This window comes from Acinonyx jubatus, chromosome A3, assembly GCF_027475565.1.
Source record: "Acinonyx jubatus isolate Ajub_Pintada_27869175 chromosome A3, VMU_Ajub_asm_v1.0, whole genome shotgun sequence".
Taxonomy (NCBI): Eukaryota; Metazoa; Chordata; class Mammalia; order Carnivora; family Felidae; genus Acinonyx; species Acinonyx jubatus.
The window spans coordinates 97,552,728-97,572,148 of NC_069388.1; the positions used below are offsets into that span (position 1 = coordinate 97,552,728).

The 19,421-nt window shown below is 39.6% G+C and overlaps 1 protein-coding gene across 3 annotated transcripts in view; it reads left to right on the top strand.

Moving 5' to 3' along the window:
• The window catches only part of DNAH6 (dynein axonemal heavy chain 6), a 245,633-nt gene that overhangs the window by 154,804 nt on the left and 71,408 nt on the right, over positions 1-19,421 (top strand). For all 3 annotated transcript variants that reach the window (XM_053200826.1, XM_015075839.3, XM_053200827.1), the window contains 5 exons: positions 4,781-5,012; positions 12,888-13,040; positions 14,304-14,444; positions 15,765-16,007; positions 18,697-18,864. In XM_053200826.1, the coding sequence (XP_053056801.1) occupies positions 4,781-5,012; positions 12,888-13,040; positions 14,304-14,444; positions 15,765-16,007; positions 18,697-18,864 (937 nt within the window). The remainder of the gene's footprint in view (positions 1-4,780; positions 5,013-12,887; positions 13,041-14,303; positions 14,445-15,764; positions 16,008-18,696; positions 18,865-19,421) is intronic.

The window sequence follows — 19,421 nt, forward strand, 5'->3', positions numbered from 1 at the left end:
TGAATGAGTGAGCATGGCTGTATTCCAATAAAACTTTATTTATGGACACTAATATTAGAATATCATATGATTTTCACATATCAAAATATTACTCTTCTTTTGATGTTTTTGTTAGCCACTTAAAAACTACAAAAACATTCTTAGCTAATAGGCCATAAAAAAATTTTAAGGGGCTTCTTGGTGGCTTAGTCTGTTAAACATGGGACTCTTGATTTCAGCTCAGGTCACGATCTCACAGTTTGTGAGTTTGAGCCCCGCCTCAGGCTCCACACTGACAGTGCAGAGCCTGCTTGGGATTCTCTCTCTCCCTCTCTCTCTGCCCCTTCCCTGTGCATGTGTGCTCTCTCTCTTTCTTTCTCTCTTTCTCTCCCTCTCCCTCTCCCTCTCCCTCTCCCTCTCCCTCTCCCTCTCCTTCTCCCCAAATAAATAAATAAACTTTAAAAACACAGTGAAGGGGCAGGGTTTGGCCCACACACCATTATTTGCTGACCCCTGTCCTGGAAAAAGCTGTGTTATCGAGGCAGTCAGGGCAGGGAAAGAGCAGACTGGCCTGAGGGACAGAAGAAGGTATGAAACTGAAGGAGACAAATTTGAAGGTTTAATTCTTATTTTAGAAGATCCCAAATAATGACTTAGAAGTCTACTTCGCCCTGGAGGAGCACTTTTCACTGTAGACTTCCTATTCTATGCTCATACTACATGCTCCTATCCCCTGCCACCAAAGATAATGGTGCATAGGAGCTGTTTGATCAATGTTTTCTAAGTCATAGTGTTTAAGATCTGGAAGTAGAAGTTGGTTACTTCAATATAGATGACTTGGTAAAAGTGTACTGAATTTCAGAGGTAGATTAAGAAATGACATTTTTCTCCCTTTTTCTTAGAAGTGTAATTTTATTTATAAAAATTCATATCACCAAGATCTTTTTGAGGATAGAACTATTGCAGAAAAAAGGGCATCTTCGTATTTCCTACGAGGCAGAACTACATCTACAGTTGTCCTCCCCTTATCCACAGTCTCGCTTTCTGCAGTTTTACTTACCCACAGTCAACCTCAGTGAGGAAGCAGATGACCCTCCTTCTGATGATTCGTCAGAAGGTCAGTAGTAGCCTAACTCCAAGTCACAATGCCTACCTCATTCACCTCGCTTCATCTCATCACGTAGGCATCTTATCTCACATCATCACAGGAAGTACAGTACAATGAGATACTTTGAGAGAGACCACATTCACATAATTTTTATTATAGCATATTGTTATAATTGTTCTATGTTATTATTATTGTTGTTAATCTCTTACTGTGACTAAATTATAAATTAAAATTTATCAAGTATGTATGTATAGGAAAACGAAGGTTTGATCCTACCCATAGTTTCAGGCATCCACTGGGATCTTAGAGTGTATCCCCCATCACTGAGGGGGGGAACTACTGTACTTTGTGATTATTTTTCTGATCATATGGTAAACATACTCATTATAGAATTTAGAAAAACATTCATAATTTCACCTCCTCACCCAGAGACAACCACTATTAAAATTGTATGGTTCTTTCAAATATATTTGTAAGTATATTGAGATTTTTACAAAGTTGTATTATGTCACATATTATTGAACATCATGCCTTTAACACTTACATTACATTTGCCTCCAAAATCCTATATAATTAAATACTATTTTAAAACATGGCTTTAATGGCCACATTTATGACATCCTAACTTATTTTCTGTTCCTTTTTAATGCAACTTCTTTCTGTTTCATGGTCTTCCTCTCTCTCACTATAACGATCTGAAAGGATTCTATTTGCAGCTAGCTTTAAGTTTTGTTTTCTAATATTGTTAGTATGATAGGAAAAACATAAAAGAACTAAATATCCATCACTAGGGAACTGGCTAAATAAGTATGGTATATTTGTTGCTGTATTTACTAGCATGAAAATGTCCATAATACATTATCTAGCAAAACAATCATAAAACAAAATGTAATTAGAGTTTAATCCCATTTTTGTAATACACACATACAAGTCAACATACATAAATTCACTGAACAAATGCTGATGAAACCCCTACTATGCTAGGCACCATTCTCAGAGATCAGAACACCCAGGCCCTTGGGGCACCTGGGTGGCTCAGTCGGTTGAGCATCCGACTTCGGCTCAGGTCATGATCTCACGGTCTGTGAGTTCGAGCCCCACGTCGGGCTCTGTGCTAACAGCTCAGAGCCTAGAGCCTGCTTCGGATTCTGTGTCTCCCACTCTCTCTGCCCCTCCCCCGCTCATGCTCTGTCTCTCTCTCTGTCCAAAATAAATAAACATTAAAAAAAAAAAATTTTTTTTAAAGAACACCCAGGCCCTTGTGATAGAGCTTACAAATGGGGAAGGCTTAGCACTGGTTTTCTCCCCTCAGTTACAATAACTGTGTTTTACTTTCATAATTTAAAAAATAATAAAGCCATTATCACTTTCAAATATTTGAACCTGGTCTTTTCTAATTATTAGAATTTTGAATAAAATTAAGATAGATGCTCAGACACACAGGCAAACTTCCTGTTAAAAGGGAGAGAGAAATTAAATCTACCGTTATAATTCTCCCATGCTTTCCTAGTTTCTAATAACCCAGTCTGAAATTTTAGATAAATCGTGATGTAATTTAAAAAAATTATTTTTACAGTTTGTATCTTCTTTTTAAGAGGAATTTATCGATACTATCATCTTTTTTATCATCTTAACAATAGTATATGGACTCGACTCATACACACTTCTCACTTTATACTGACATCTCTCTCCCTTTCTTGGTTTTTTTAGTTTTATCTATACTTCTTGGGGCACCTCGGTGATTCAGTTGGTTAAGCGTCTAACTTTGGCTCAGGTCACAATCTCACCATTCATGGGTTTGAGTCCCGCATCAGGCTCTGTCCTTGACAGCTCAGAGCCTGGAGCCTGCTTCGGATTCTGTGTCTCCCTTGCTGTCTGCCCCTCCCCTGTTCATGTTCTCTCCCTCTCTAAAATAAATGAACATTAAACAATTTTTTCTTTAGTTATACTTCTTTATATATCTTCAAGAAATCTTTTAGGAAGGTTTAGATGGCTTATGCTCTGAGCAATAACATGACAGCTTTCCCTCTAACCATTGTCTTATGGAATGTCATCTTATAAAATAGTCACCTAAGGCCAGCCTGAAATTATTTATCCTTTTGGGAGTAATTTGTCTGCCTTTTAGATGCTCACAGTCTCTTCAGTTATGTCTAAAATATAGATTTCTATCTTTCTATTTTATATGTATGCATGCACCCGTATTTTATTTTATATTTATGTATCTCCTAGAAAATCTTTAATGTTTTGCCTCTCCTCTCTGGTTTTCTTTCCTGACCCTCAGGGACTTCAAATCTATGGGTTCCGCTCAGGGGTTTCTTCCTACTGTTTCATCAGCTGTCACATCAGTTCGGTCCCCTCCTGTCTCTCCTTCTGCACTTCCATTTGTGTGGCCTCTGGGATCCCACTTGTTTCTCCTACATTTGTCCTCCTTATCTCTATTCTCTTGTCATTGTAATGTCATTATCTTTCTTCTCTGCATTCTGGATAAACTCCTTGAGTTTGTCTTCTACTTCACCTATTGAATTTTCCACCTATTTCAAATTCCCATTTTCCTATTTGCAAGGCCCGTGTTCCGCTGAGGTTTTTTGTTGTTTATTTGTTTTAATATTTATTTATTTTTGAGAGAGAGAGAGAGAGAGAGAGGGAGCGTGCGCATGTGAGCAGGGGAGGGGCAGAGAGAGAGGGAGACAGAGAATCCAAAACAGGCTCCACACTGACAGCTGAGAGCCTGACACGGGGCTCAAACTCAGGAATCTCGAGATCATGACCTGAGCCAAAGTCAGACGCTTAACTGACTGAGCCACCCAGGTGCCCCTCCACTGAGGTTTTCAATTTGGTCATCAGATTTTCCATCTCCAATTTTTGCTAAACGCAGCTTTTCCCCCGAGTGTTCACTCTAGTATCACCATAGCAGTGCTTTTCATATTCTTGTTGTCAGCGTGAATCAGAAATTTTCTAAAATGTTGTCGATATCTTAGATTAAATTCATTTCAGGGCATTCCCATTGAGCTCCCCTTCTGAACCGCACTGTCTTTTCCTAGACCCAGCAGTATTTCTGTATTTCTGCTTGCTCCTCCTTATAAATGAAGCCCTGGGCTTGTTAATACAATGGTTATAATATAAGCAGTGGCTTAGATCAGCCAAGGTTCTGACAAAATCCTTCACACTTTAGAGAAAGGAGAAGAGATTTTCTTTTACTCTACATTTGCATGACCAAGGCCAGCAGCCTGTGGGAAATGGGAGAGATGGACACAATGAAAGCTCAGCAGGTCTTTCCTCCCAGCCATGGACTTTATTTATTTATTTATTTATTTATTTATTTATTTATTTTGATGTTTATTTATTTTTGAGAGAGAGACAGAGTGTGAGCAGGGTAGGGGCAGAGAGAGAGGGAGACATAGAATCCGAAGCAGGCTCCAGACTCTGAGCTGTCAGCACAGAGCCCGACACGGGGCTCGAACTCACGGACTGTGAGATCATGACCTGAGCCGAAGTCGGACGCTTAACTGACTGAGCCACCCAGGTGCCCCACCCCCCACCCCCAGACATGAACTTTAGCTACACCTGCTCTTCCCAATGGCCTTTTGCTCAGGGAGGATTCCCCACTGGCCACTAGCGGTCCATACTGGGTCAGGCCCTCTGACCCATATCTGTACACTTGAAATACGTCTTTCTCTGCTTTGTTGCCTGCAGGATTGCCCGCATGATTCGTCAGGAAAGAGGCAATGCGCTGCTCGTTGGAGTAGGAGGCACTGGAAAACAGTCTCTTACAAGACTTGCAGCTCACATATGTGGTTACAAATGTTTGCAAATTGAACTGAGCCGAGGATATAATTATGACAGTTTTCATGAAGACCTGAGGAAGTTGTACAAACTGGCTGGTGTAGATAACAAGAATATGGTCTTCCTCTTCACCGACACCCAGGTACATGTTTAAATAACTAAAGTACAAGTGTTATGATCACAAGTGTGCTTTGAATAGTTTGTATGATACAGTGCAAGGAATTGCTCCCTCAGATAACAGATGTCTTGGACCTTGTAAAAGACTTTTATAATACATTTTCATTTATTTTACCAATCGTTGTGTCACCCTTTAAATTCTAAGTAAATATGATCAAAGGTTAAGGGGGTAAGAGAAGTTTGAACTTTTCTTTGGGAAGGACATAGATAACAAAAAGTAATAAATTGTTTCTATAGCAGTAAGTATAAGGAAATTATACCCTAACTGAAATCAATTAGGGAAATATGCTTTACCCAAGAAAAGGAAAATAACAATAACGATGGCTGTTTTAGTGTTAAATTAACTTTAAAATTAAAATGGGATTTTATCTATGTTTATAAGAACAAATGTAACTGTTCTTGAATTTGTTTCTAAACAAGAAAATTTTCTACATTGACTACACTTAGGCATTTTAACATGAGGGAAAATAAACCTCTATAGAAATTAGCCAAGCAATAAAAAAGTAATGGATCTGATGCATAAATATTTTAAATTATTTTAAATTAAGTACAATCATAAAATGGGAAAATATTTTTAACATCGGTGACATGCAGTGAATTTATACCTGAATATGTTAACATTTTTTACAAATGAGAAAGGACCCAGAGTCAAATGTATGTACTCCACCAGCTTTGGCCACCAGCAGTGCCTGCCCTGGTCCCTAGCTGCTCAACCTGGAGGCACAGCTGGGGACGCCAATAGCCCTTGCAGCCACTGTGACCCCCCCTGCAGCGCTCACCAAGGCACACATACTGTGGATCCCAGCAGCCGGCTCAGCCGAAGAAACATAACACACTCGTAGGCCCCGCACCACTACCCATCCCCACACTTGGTGCCCTGCACCTCTAGACCTGGGGCTACAGCATGCTCCATTGTGCCCCCACCTACACATGAAAGTCTGCCCTTACTGAATTCAGTCCATAAAGTCTGGAAGAGGGAACTCCCTCAAACATGCATACACCTACATAAGGCTACAGATATCATGAAGAACCAAGGAAACAGGACCCCACCAAAGAAATACTGTAAGCCTCCAGTAACTGGCCCCAAAAATATGGAGACCCAGGCATTGTCACACAAAGAACTCTAAACAATTGCTCTAAAGATGTTCAGAGAGCTACAAAAGAACACATGTAAACAATTTAACTATAGCAGGAAAATAATACATGAACAAAATGATGGAGAATGACATCACCAAGATCACAATATAGGTCATTCCTGACATCACTCTCCCTCACACGAACAACCTACAATAGTTATTCATGGACAAGATACCACTGAGGGAACCCTAGGACACAGGGGAGAGGCTGAACCACTCCCTGCACCACAGGGACCAAGACAGACCACATTAGAAGGGTAAGTGGAGCAGCCACAGACTGATCACATTGCCCCTCCCCCAAGCCAGCACACCACCACCCCAAGAGGTCTCCCCTGAGCCTACAGTTCCTCCAGTGGAAAGAGAGAGCCCAGGGGGAACATCCAGCTCCCCTTGCCTTGTGGGTCACTTCTTGTGTATTCCACTCCAGTCTCACATCACAGGGATCTCAGGGAAACCTGCAGGACTTGACCGCAGAAAATCAGATTGTGGTGGAGAAGGCAGCGTGGGCTTGCAACCCCCAACACCTGGCTCTTGGCAGTCTGAGTTCCTACCTGCAGTACCCAAACAGTAGTCCCAGCCAGCAGTTTTGTGCAGTATGACCAGGGAACTCAGCAGAATCCAGGGCTTCCTGATTCAAGGTCCTCAAACAAAGAGTCTTGCTGGCCCTGGAGCTCCCCCACTGCACCCAGGCAGAGGAGCTGACTCCTAGCCCTACACACCACTGGGGTGTAACTCCCACCCCTGCCCAACTGGAAAGCTTGGCCTGAATGCCTGGGAAGTTGTATAGACCAGCAACGATCAAGTGAAAAGTAGAGCAAGCAGAGCTGATCATCCGCAGAGCAAAGCCAGTGGCCCCATACAGAAAGGGGACTTGGGGGCACAGGTTGGCCTGAGTCAAGACCACAAAGAAAGTGCCTTTCTGGCACTGGAGCCAGTTCTCTTGCTCCACCCTGGTGGAGAAACTGATTTGTACCTCCACCTATTGCTGAACACAGCTTTTAGCCCACCTGACCAGGGAACCTGCCTGGCCCATCCAACAGCCTTGCTCCCTGTCTACAAAGCAAAACCAGTGGTTTCATCTGGTCAGTGCACAGCCTTGCTTGAGTTAGGTTCCCAAACAATGAGTCATGCAAGCCTTGGGACCCACTCCGCTGCCCTACCGGGAGAGGAAGCTAATTCATAGCCTTACCTGCTGCTGAGTATAGTACACAGTCCCAACCATCTAGGAAGCCAGACCACAGAATCTAGGCAACCACACAGCCTATCCTACAGCCTTGCTTGGGCAGAGAACCAAGTCAGCATCCTATCCAGCTGTTCTCACCCAGCAACACCCCACCCCCAACCTCAGAGCTTGGGCAGTGGCCTTGCCCCCAAGTAGACCCTGACAGCAAGTCCCACCTGCTCAAGGATTACTAGCTGACATGTCCAGAAACCCAAACTAAGCAGAGTGGTGAAGAACTGCCTCTGTCACAACAAACCTGTAAAGTCTCGAAGAGGAGACCACTTACTCAAATGTGCAGATACCAAAGTAAGGAATCAAGGATCATGACACCAAAGAAAATGAATAGAGCCCCACTAACTGACTCTAAATACTAAATAAATGGAGATCTATGAACTGTCAAACAAAGAATTCAGAATAACCCTCTTAAAGAAATTTAGTGAACTATAAGAACACACAGATGACTAAACAAAAATGGGAAAAGCAATGCATGAACAGAACAAGGAGGTGAACAAAGAAAAAGAAACCATCAAAAAACCCAAACAAATCCTGAGCGAAAAAATTTAATGGAGAGCTTCAGAAGCAGATTTGATCATGCAGAAGAATCAATCACTTAAAAGGCAGGATGTTTGAAATTATCCAGTCAGAGAAGCAAAAAGAAAAAAGAATGAAAAAGGTTATAAGACCTTTAGGACATAATGAAAAGAAATAATTTCCCAATCATGGGAATTCCAGAAGAAAAGAAAGAAAAAGGAACAGAAAGTATATTTACAGCAATAATGGCTGAAAACTTTCCAAACTTGGGGAGAGAAATGGACATCCAGATTCAATAGGTTAAAGCCAAACAGGGCCACTCTGAGACACATTATAAGTAAATATATATAAAGAACTCATACAAATCAATAGCAAAAAAAATCCATTTTAAGAAAATGGGCAGAGGATCTGAATAGACATTTTTCCAAAGAAGACATACACATGGCCAACAGGTACATGAAAAGATACTCCAGGGCGCCTGGGTGGCTCAGTCGGTTAAGCATCAATTTCAGCTCAGCATCAATTTCATGATCTCACGGTTTGTGGGTTCAAGCCCCGCATCAGGCTCTGTGCTGGCAGCTCAGAGCCTGCAGCCTGCTATGGATTCTGTGTCTCCCTCTCTCTCTGACCCTTCCCTGCTTGTGTTCTATCTCTCTGTGTCTCAAAAAATGAATAAACATTTTAAAAAATTAAAAGAAAAGTAGAGATACTCCACATCAGTAATCATCAGGGAAATGTAAATCAAAACCACAATGAGATGTCACCTCACACAATTTATGCCAATAAATTAGATAACCACAAAGAAATGGATAAAATCCTAGAAACATACAAAGATAGCTACCATGGCTATCATCAAAAAGACAAGAGAGAACAAGCACTGGCAAGGATGTGGAGAAACGGGGACCCTATGCACTATTGGTGGGAATGTAAATTGGTGCAGCCACTATGGAAAATAATATGGAGGTTCCTCAAACACTTAAAATATGGAGGTTCCAGAACTACCATATGATCCAGCCATCCCACTCCTGGATATATATCCAAAGGAAATGAAAACAGGATCTCATAGAGATATCTGAACTCCTATGTTTATTGCAACATTATTCACAATAGTCAAGATATGGAAACAACTTAAGTGTCCATCAATAGATGAATGGATAAAGAAGATATGGCATATACATACACATACACATAATGGAGTATTACTCAGCCATGAGACAGAAGGAAATCCTGCTGCTTACAACGACATGGATAAACCTTGAGGGCATTATGCTAAATGAAATAGTGGACAGAGAAAGACAAATACTGTATGATATCACTTACATGAGGATGTAAAAAAAGCCAAACTCATGGAAACAGAAAGCATAGTGGTTACCAGGGGCTGGGGGATACAGAAAATGGTGAGAGGTTGGTCAAAGGGTACAAACTTCCAGTTATAAGATGAATTAAGTTCTAAGGATGTAATGTACAGCATGGTGACTATAGTTAACAATAATGTATTATATGGGATGAGCACTGGGTGTTGTATGGAAACCAATTTGACAATAAACTTCATATATTGAAATAAATAAATAAATAAATAAATAAATAAATAAATAAATAAAATAATGTATTATATACTTTAATGTTGCTAAGAGAGTAAATCTTAAATGTTTGCACCACAAAACAAAGAAATGGTAATTATATGATGTGATGGAAATGTTAACTAACGCTTCTATAGTGGTAATCATGTTGCAATATATAAATATAACAAATCAATACATTGTATGCCTTAAGTTTATACTATGTAATATGTCCATTATATCGCGATAAAGCTGGAAAATAAATACAAATACAGTCTTTTTAAAATGAAAAGGAAAAGACAAGCCCATCAATAGAAGAAATACAAAAATGCAATAAAATGCAAATAGAAAGTTCCTTTAAAAAAAGAATTCACGGGCTTTAAAGACCTGAAAAATGTTCAGTCTTCCCAGTAACCAAAGAAATTTAAGTAAAGATAAATGCCAGGGGTTGGCCTTGCACATTGCCAAAGGTTAAAAATCATAATATTCATTGTTGACAAAGATGTCAGAAAACAGGCCTTGCATAGAACGCACCAGTGAATTAGCAAAATCTTCTAGAAGGTAGTAGCAATATGTAGATAAAGTCCTTAAATTACTCTTACTTATAATTACAGCTGCATACAAAGTTGTATGTGCAAGAATATCTATTGCAGTATTTTAAAATAATGGGGTATCTGGGTGGCCTAGTTGGTCTGTAAGCATCCAACTCTTGATTTCTGCTCAGGGCATGATCTCACGATTGGTGAAATTGAGTGAGTCATTGGACTCCACACTGACAGCATGGAGCCAACTTAAGGTTTTCTCTCCCTGTCTCTCTGTTCCTCCCCTGCTTGTACATGTGTGCGTGCATGCTTTCTCTCTCTCTCAAAATAAATAAACTTTAAAAATAAAATAAAATAAAATAACAGTTCATCTGAAATAGCCTTATTATTCACAAGTTATTTGTGGTATAATTATACAATAGGACACTGTAAAAAAATTAAAATTACTTTGTAGAAATATACACATTAATTAATGTGAAAAATGTTTATGATGTGTTGTTACATCATAACACATATACAAATCATCTACCATATAGGTTCTTTGTCTTAATATATATCTAAACAGATATGCCGTATATACAATTTGAAAATGTCTGGGTCATGGGATTGTGAGTTATTGTTTTTTATTTTCTTAGTTGTGTTCATCAGTAGTTTCTTATTACTCTGATATTAAAATATTTTTATATAAGCTTGATGTTGCTTTTAAAACTCCAAAAATAAGATCAGACTGTCTTGCTCCACTTTAAGCAAACAAAAGGCTATTACACTGTTAAAAGTCCCAATCAATCTCAAATGTTCTATGCTAATGGAGAGTAAACATAACCATAATAACTAAAATTAATGTGTGTATATATGCATGTATATATAACTATTATAAATATGAGAAGTTGAGACAAGCAAGATGTTAAAAATAGAGTTTAATTTGCTATTTCTAGCAAATACAAAGTAGAAATAAGTATGTTTAAATAATATGAAGAATATAATTTCTAAGCTGGAATTGATGGCTATATACTATAATTATATTTTACAAAGAAAGTAAATATTTTCTAGTACTACTGAAGGTTTACAAAAATTGGCCATATGTTAGGTTTAAACAGATTTTCAATAAATTCAAAAAAGCATAAACTATGCTGATAACATCCTTTGTCCATGCTCTAATCAAAGGAGAAATTAATGATGTGGCTCAGCACTTTAGAACATTTATATAAAGAATTCCTGAGTCAAGAACATCAGAATTTAAATCTCTATTTTAGAGAACAAGGAAATGAACTTAATATAAATAGAAATCTGTGCGATGCAACCAAACAGTTCTTAGGATTAAATTTATAGATTTGAATAAAAAATTAGAAACTACATAAATTAGGGGCACCCAGGTGGCTCAGTCAGTTAAGCTTCTGACTCTTGATTTCGGCTCAGGTCATGATCTCACAGTTCATGAGATCGAGCCCTCCCCATGTCCAGGCTCTGTCCTGCAGCATGGGGCCTGCTTGGGATTCTCTCTCTCTCCCTCTCTCTTTCTGCCCTTCCCCCACTCGTGTGGCTCATGTGCATATGCACTCTTTCTCTCTCTCTCTCTCAAAATAAATTAATAAACATTAAATAGAAAAAGAAGCTACTTAAATTAGTTGACTTAAAATTTTAGGAAAATAAAGGTCACAAGGAAGAACAAAAATAAAAAAAGCAAATAATAAGATAAAAGCAGAAATAAGTAAATTATGACAAAGAACTAGTGTTTGCTCTTGGGGAAAATTAACAAGACACAATTATTCCAACTTTAAGAAAAAAACAAAAAGTTACAAATGAAGAAAATAAAGTAACAGATACTTTGTCATAGTTAAATAATAGGACCCAAACTTTTTTAAAACTAAAAACTAAAACAAAAGGATAAATGATAGATTTTTAATATTTGCATCAATTATTAGAGGCAAAGGTTTATTTTGTAATATGAAAATTACTCATTCAAATTTAAAAGTAAACTCCAATATATAAATGATTACAGTTTGAACCGATCTTGTAAAGTTTATTTATCTATTTTATGAGCGAGACTGTGAGCTGTCAGTACAGAGCTGAACATGGGGCTTGATCTCACAAATTATGAGATTATGACCTGAGCCAAAACTAAGAGCCAGACACAACCAACTGAGCCACCCAGACACCCCTGAACATATATTTTAATGGAAAATGGTAAATGTGGAATCACATTTGCCCTTGCTAATAATCAAAGAAATGGAAATTAAATTCTCCCAAAGCAAACATTTATACTCCCTAACCTTGTAAAAATAAATGTTAAAGGTTCATGAAATCATATTTGAGTTGAATGGGAAATTTAAAATCTTTCAAAATCCGGAAACTATTCATGCATTTTAATGGCTAGTCTCCCTCCTGGGAGTTTATCCCCAGGAAATAACACAACTGGGGAGGAAAATTATAGTCCTACACATGTTCTTAAAATGTAAACAAAACTGTGGACCATTTAAGTCTATGGGAAAATATGGCACATCAGCTCTATAGTATGTTATGCTATACGATAAGTACTGTACAGAACCATGGATACATATTTATGAGAAAAGTTAGCTGAAAGAGGGCAGAATATAAAATGTTTACACATATTACTTGAACCATGTAAAAGACGAATGCCTTTTAAGAAACAAAACAGAAAGGAAAAAGGAAAAATCAATTACTTCTATATTAAAATATTAAGATTCTAATTTTTAATATTATTTTCTCTTAAAGATAAAATTAACTCAATGTGGATTTTGATTAAATATTTGCTTTACAATTTACAAGTAATAAATAAAAAATCTAAACTGGTTGAGTGAATTACAACGATCACTCTGCTTTCTTCCACAGATTGTAGTAGAAGAATTCCTAGAAGATATAAATAACATCCTGAACTCTGGTGAAGTGCCCAATTTATTTGAAAAGGATGAACTGGAACAGGTTTTAGCAGCCACCAGACCACGAGCGAAAGAAGTAGGAATTTCCGAGGGGAATAGAGATGAGGTAGGACACAATGGTGATAGGCTTTACTAAAACACAAAGTTGTGTTAGCCTTTTTTTCTTTTTCTTTTAATGATCTACATCTCCCTTTGAGGAGTCCATGGATGGATTTTTGCCCCTAATATAATTGTCTTCCTTTGTAATTCTATGTATTTTACTTCCTACTTTCGAAGCATTGCTACACCAGACTTCCAGAGAGGTCAGTGGGAAGCAGAAAACAGAATCCCTACTGCCCCATGGATGTCAGAGCCTTGTCCAAACAGGACAGTTTGCCTTATCCTTCTTTAAACACAGATGTATTTCACACGTCATCAGTGCCCTGCCTGAGGAATCCAGTATTTTGGATCCCCTTGTCTATTCTCAAGGTTATAGCACCTAAAACAGAAGTGGATTCCCCCACCTCTCCCCAGCCAGCCCCATCTCGGAAACAACCCAGCTCCTGTCCTCTCCCATTTCTCCACCACGGTGCTAGATTCTGTGTACTGCCATCGGTCTACCCTAGTGTTTCCCCTTGCTTCTACACCTTTAATTTTTTTGACCATTCTTTCTTATGTGTTTTCTTCTGTGTCCTTTCGTGAGATCTCTTCTGCTAGGTCAGGGCTTCTAAGTACAGACAGCAGGGTCTACTTCAGCTGACGTAAGCAGAAAGGGCTTTATCTGAGGAACACAGAATCACTGAGAGAGCCCAAGAAAGGGACTCTAGGCTAAATTCCTCAGAACGAACATGAGATGCAATTGGTAGAAATCAGCGGTCAGGGCAGCTGCTGAAGCAGGAAGCCACTGAACCGATCAGCATGTTGCTGCTTCGGCTGCCAGCTCCAAAGCCACGTGACCCCAGCCAGGTCAGAAAGCAGTGGAAATAAGGAGCCACATCAGAGATAGTTCTCTGGGTCCACGCCCCTTCTGCTAGACTCTGCACCTGCACACATAGTGGCTACCTTGCCCCCTCCCTCTTTCTTCCCGTGCCTTCTACCCCAAAGCAAAAACCTGTATGAATACCTCTCTCCACTTTATTCTAGGAGCCTCCTTAAATACACTGATGAGAAGGACCTACATCACATCCAGAACCCTAGTTGCAATGGAGTCCACAAAATGTCATTTTTAATCTTTCCAGAGGGGTCGGAACGGACATCGAACAAAAGAGTTCACATATCTACTACACTAACGCCAGTTTTATCTGATATTGGTAGACCCAGAGGCAGTAGCCAACACTTGTTGTCATTGTTACTTCACCCTTATTTTAAATTGAAAAATATCTTTGTTCAGGTGTTTCAGCACTTTATCAGCAGAGTCCGTCAGAAGCTGCACATCGTTCTCTGTATGAGCCCTGTGGGGGAGGCCTTCCGGTCCCGGTGCCGAATGTTCCCATCCCTTGTGAACTGCTGCACTATTGATTGGTTTGTCCAGGTTGGTGACATCCCAGGATACCTCTTTGGGAAGATGGATTCACTTGGTTTTAAAGGGGTAACACATTGTCCAAGAATAACTCAGGTGTACCTGCATTGGCTTTAAAGCCCACTAGGAATTTACTCATCTACAAGGGATAACTATGATAGTCATTGAACAAAGGCTAAACAGAATTTATAAAGGAAGAGGAGACTATTGAATTTAGCAATGTAGAAATTATTGGTCATCTTGACAAGAGCGGTTTCAGTGGAGTGATGAGGAGAAGGTTCAAGAGAGAAGAGAGGAGAGGAATCAGGCAGTGAACGTAGGCAACTCTTTCAAGGAGTTTTTCCCCGAAAAAACACCAAGAGATGGCTAGTAGCTACAGGGGTACATGAGGTGAAAAGTGTTTTTAAGTGGGAAACACAAATAACACATATGTGTGCTCCTAGAAAAGATCCAGAAAAGAAATCTATTGATGGAGCCAATGCCAACGCGTAGGCAAGAAGAGATGGGATTGAGTCATCAGTGCAGGGACTGGTCTCCGCAGGGAGTGTGCACAGTGTAGCCCAGAGAAACAGGAAGGAGGGCAGAGTATATGAGCACAGAGACAGGGAGATGGATAGATGTGGGGGTGAGAGCATGCTTAAGTTCTGTTTTCTTTGCTTCTGTTTCCTTTGGTGATGTGGGGAAGCAAGGTCATCAGCTGGGAATGAAGTGGAAAGAGGAAGTGTTAGCAGTCTGTAGAAGCACTTATGGGCTGCACCAAGAACCCACTCAAGCCAGCTGTCATGAATTTAAAGTGAGGCCAATCGGCATGGTTGTGTGTTTCTCTCTAGCCATGCTCCACTACACAGTCACAGACATGGGGTAACAGAGAGTTGTATTTGACCAAGTTTCAGGTGAGCACAAAGAAACAAGAAAGAAGCAAAGAAGTTGAGGCAAAGAGGAGGGTGATTATAATGATGGACCCGAAGTCCTGCATAATGTAATGGACCTGCGTAATAAACAGAGTAAGGACATGAGGTCCTCGTATTGTATGTGATTGTATTCATGGAATTATTCCGAATACACCCAATCATTTATTCATTCAATTAACAAATACTGGTTGAACAACTTCCAAGTGCCAGGCAGTGTGCAGATAGCAAATGCAGACCCAGACCCCTCTCTAGTGAACCCAGCCATTCAGTTCATTAAATATTATAGACATGAGGAGGAGTTAGTTAGGTAAAATGGGGGACAAAGCAAGGAAGAGTTCCAAAGAAATACATTTTCTTACTTGTTAAAATGTACACTGTAGAAATGAGCAACCGATTTTCCAAATTATATCTTTATTTACAGTGGCCTAGAGAAGCACTTCTTTCTGTATCAAAGACATTTTTCTCCAGCGTTGATGCTGGAAAAGAAGAAATGAAAGAAAAGCTTTCCCTCATGTGTGTGAACATTCACTTGAGCGTCTCCAATATGGCAGAACGCTATTACATGGAGCTCCGGAGACGGTACTACACAACGCCCACCTCCTACCTGGAACTCATCAATCTTTTCCTGAGTATGCTGAGTGAAAAAAAGAAGCAGTTGGTTTCAGTAAGTTTAATATTATCAAAAAAAATTTTCTTTTTTTTGCTTGAAGTCAAAACTTGCCAGAATGAGTGGAAGATCTACACACCATCTTACCTGCTGGAACCTTCTCTATCCTGACATGTGCCCTTAACAACCCACAGCAGACAAAAAAAGTGTCTCATGCTGTCAGCCCAAAGACCTTCCCCTTCCTTGATATTTATATTTTTTGTAATGTCATTTACATGAGTGTGCCTCAGTAGTAGTGAGCATCAAAGGTAAGCAGTGAATTAGACGTCTCTGTAGTATTTAATAAGAACCTTTTGTTAAGCAGTAGAGATGGAGTTTGCTGATCTATCGTGTGTCAGTATTTCCCATTAAGAGCAAGGACTTCAGGGGCACCTGGGTGGCTCAGTCGGTTAAGTAACTGACTCTTGGTTTCAGTTCAAGTCATGATCTCACGGTTCGTGGGTTCAAGCCCCACATCAGGTTCCATGCTGACAGTGTGGAGCCTGCTTGGGATTATTTCTCTCTCTCTCTGCCCCTCCCCTGGTCATGCTTGCTGTCTTCTATAGATAGATAGATAGATAGATAGATAGATAGATAGATAGATAGATAGACTTAAAAAAAAAAAAGAGCAAGGACTTCAGTGTCAGCCAGACTATATACAACTTATGTTCTGCCTCTTTCTTGCTACACAACCTTGAGCACATTTTGTAACTTCACTAGGTCTTAGTAGAAAATAAGGATAGAGGGGCGCCTGAGTGGCTCAGTCAGTTGAGCATCCAACTTTGGCTCAGGTCATGATCTCACAGTTCATGAGTTCAAGCCCCACATTGGACTCTATGCTGACAGCTCAGAGCCTGGAGCCTGCTTCGGATTCTGTGTCTCCCTCTCTCTCTCTGCCCTGCCCCTGTTCATGCTCTCTCTCTCTCTCTCTCTCTCTCTCTCAAGAATAAATAAACATTAAAAAACATTTAAAATAAGAAAATAAGGGTAGAACTACCCTATGACCCAGCAATTATACTACTAGATTTACCCAAAGGATACAAAAATGCTGATGCAAAGGGGCACATACAACCCAATGTTTATAGCAGCACTATCAGCAATAGCCAAAGTATGGAAAGAGCCCAAATATCCATCAACTGACGAATAAAGATGTGGTATATGTATACAATGGAATATTAATCGGTGATCAAGAAGAATGAAATCTTGCCATTTGCAACAACATGGATGGAACTAGAGTGTATTATGCTAAGTGAAATAAGTCAGTCAGAGAAAGATAAATATCATCTCATTTCACTCATATGTGGAATTTAAGAAAGAAAACAGATGAACACAGGGGAAGGGAAGGAAATAAGATAAAAACAGAGAGGGAAGCAAACCATAAGAGACTCTTAAATACAGAGAACAAACTGAGGGTTGCTAGAGGGGTGTTGGGTGGGGAAAGGAGCTAAATGGGTGATGGGCATTAAAGAGGGCACTTGTTGAGATGAGCACTCGGGTTAGTATGTAAGTGATGAATCACTAAATTTTACTCCTGAAGTCATTATTACACTATATGTTAACTAACTTGGATTTAAATGAAGTAAAATAAAATAAAATAAAATAAAATAAGAAATATCTATATCCACCCCTTGGATTGTTGTGGAATTTAAATAAAATACTGTTTGCTAAGTACTTGGAATATGATCTGACACACATGAGGTGCTCAGGAAATAGTGGCTGCCATCATCATCACCACTTTCAGGCTATTAACCTGAAATTTTCAACACTTCAAACAAAATAAAAATAGAAGTATATACCATTAAGATATTTTTAATATTTTTCAGAGGGTTTTTACCTGGTAAATAAAATGCATGCTTTGTATAATAACTTGATAAATATTTTGAAACCTGTCAGTTTGAACCAGACTTTCTGACTCACCTTCAAAAACTAGTTATTCCCCATGGGGCGCCTGGGTGGCGCAGTCGGTTAAGCGTCCGACTTCAGCCAGGTCACGATCTCGTGGTCCGTGAGTTCAAGCCCCGCGTCAGGCTCTGGGCTGATGGCTCAGAGCCTGGAGCCTGTTTCTGATTCTGTGTCTCCCTCTCTCTCTGCCCCTCCCCCGTTCATGCTCTGTATCTCTCTATCCCAAAAATAAAATAAACGTTGAAAAAAAAAATTAAAAAAAAAAAAAAACTAGTTATTCCCAGTGTTTCCTCTACCAGGTACCACCCATTGATCCTAGTCAAAAGTTCCTTACCACTGGGAAGTAGGGTTCAGATCCAGCAACCAGAGCTAAGTCCCCAGAACACTGTCTCCCAGAACACTGACAAGTTCTCAGCTGTGTCCACCCATCTTGAGGAAACAGGTTCCTAGATATGTGGCCTCCAGGAATTCCTGTCTGAACTTGTCCCTTGTTCATTCAGCATGCTGCCATGCTGCCCAGCTGAGGGGATAAAAATAATACAGTAGGGGCCCTCAGCCAGCCCACAGTCCAGTGACATGCCAACTGCTGTGCCTAGGGGGCATGGATCCAGACTCACCATGGTGACTGTCACACTCATTTCCTAGAGTTCTGTTACCTGAAGATTTCTGTATGTTCACAATTTTAAGCATTACAAACTGATTTACCAATTCTGTAGATGTAAAATTCTAGTACATGAGTAAGGGATGCCAGGAAACTTACAGTTTGTAGTTATAGTTAATAACAGATATTTTTATTGTCATCTAGGCACGTGACCGGGTGAAGAATGGTCTCACCAAGCTATTAGAAACCAATGTACTAGTAGATAAAATGAAATTAGAGCTTTCAGCTTTAGAGCCTATCCTTTTTCAAAAATCACAAGATGTTGAAGCCCTGATGGAAAAATTGGCAGTGGATCAAGAAAATGCCGATCAGGTATGCTACGTTAACCGACATTGTGGGCGAGAAGGCTTTGACCACCAACTTATCACTTATATATCATGCATGAGATTGGATTTTTGTTTATTTTATATGTAATGAAAATAATTAAGTGATAGATTTAGCAATGCTTTTAAGTTGTAAAAAATCTACCCTCCATAAATATATTCTCCCTGAGAATGAGAGAACCCAATGAGTGGACAGAGGATGGTGAGAAAAGTACCCCCCCACAAATAAAAAGGAACAGATTCATCTCCAAAGAAGGAACCGTTTGTTCCAATAACTTCAGCTCAGTTATCCTATCAACATATAAGATGGACAAAGGAGGGCATAAAATGCAACATAGCAAATTCTCTTTCATTATTGGTATAATCCAAAGGGGCAAATATGACTCATTATCATTGGCTTTGTTTTTAAACATTGAAATTCAAATATTGAGGGACGCCTGGGTGGCTCAGTCAGTTAGGCATCCAACTTAGGCTCAAGGAATGATCTTGCAGTTTGTGAGTTTGAGCCCGCGTTGGGCTCTGTGCTGACAGCTCAGAGCCTGGAAC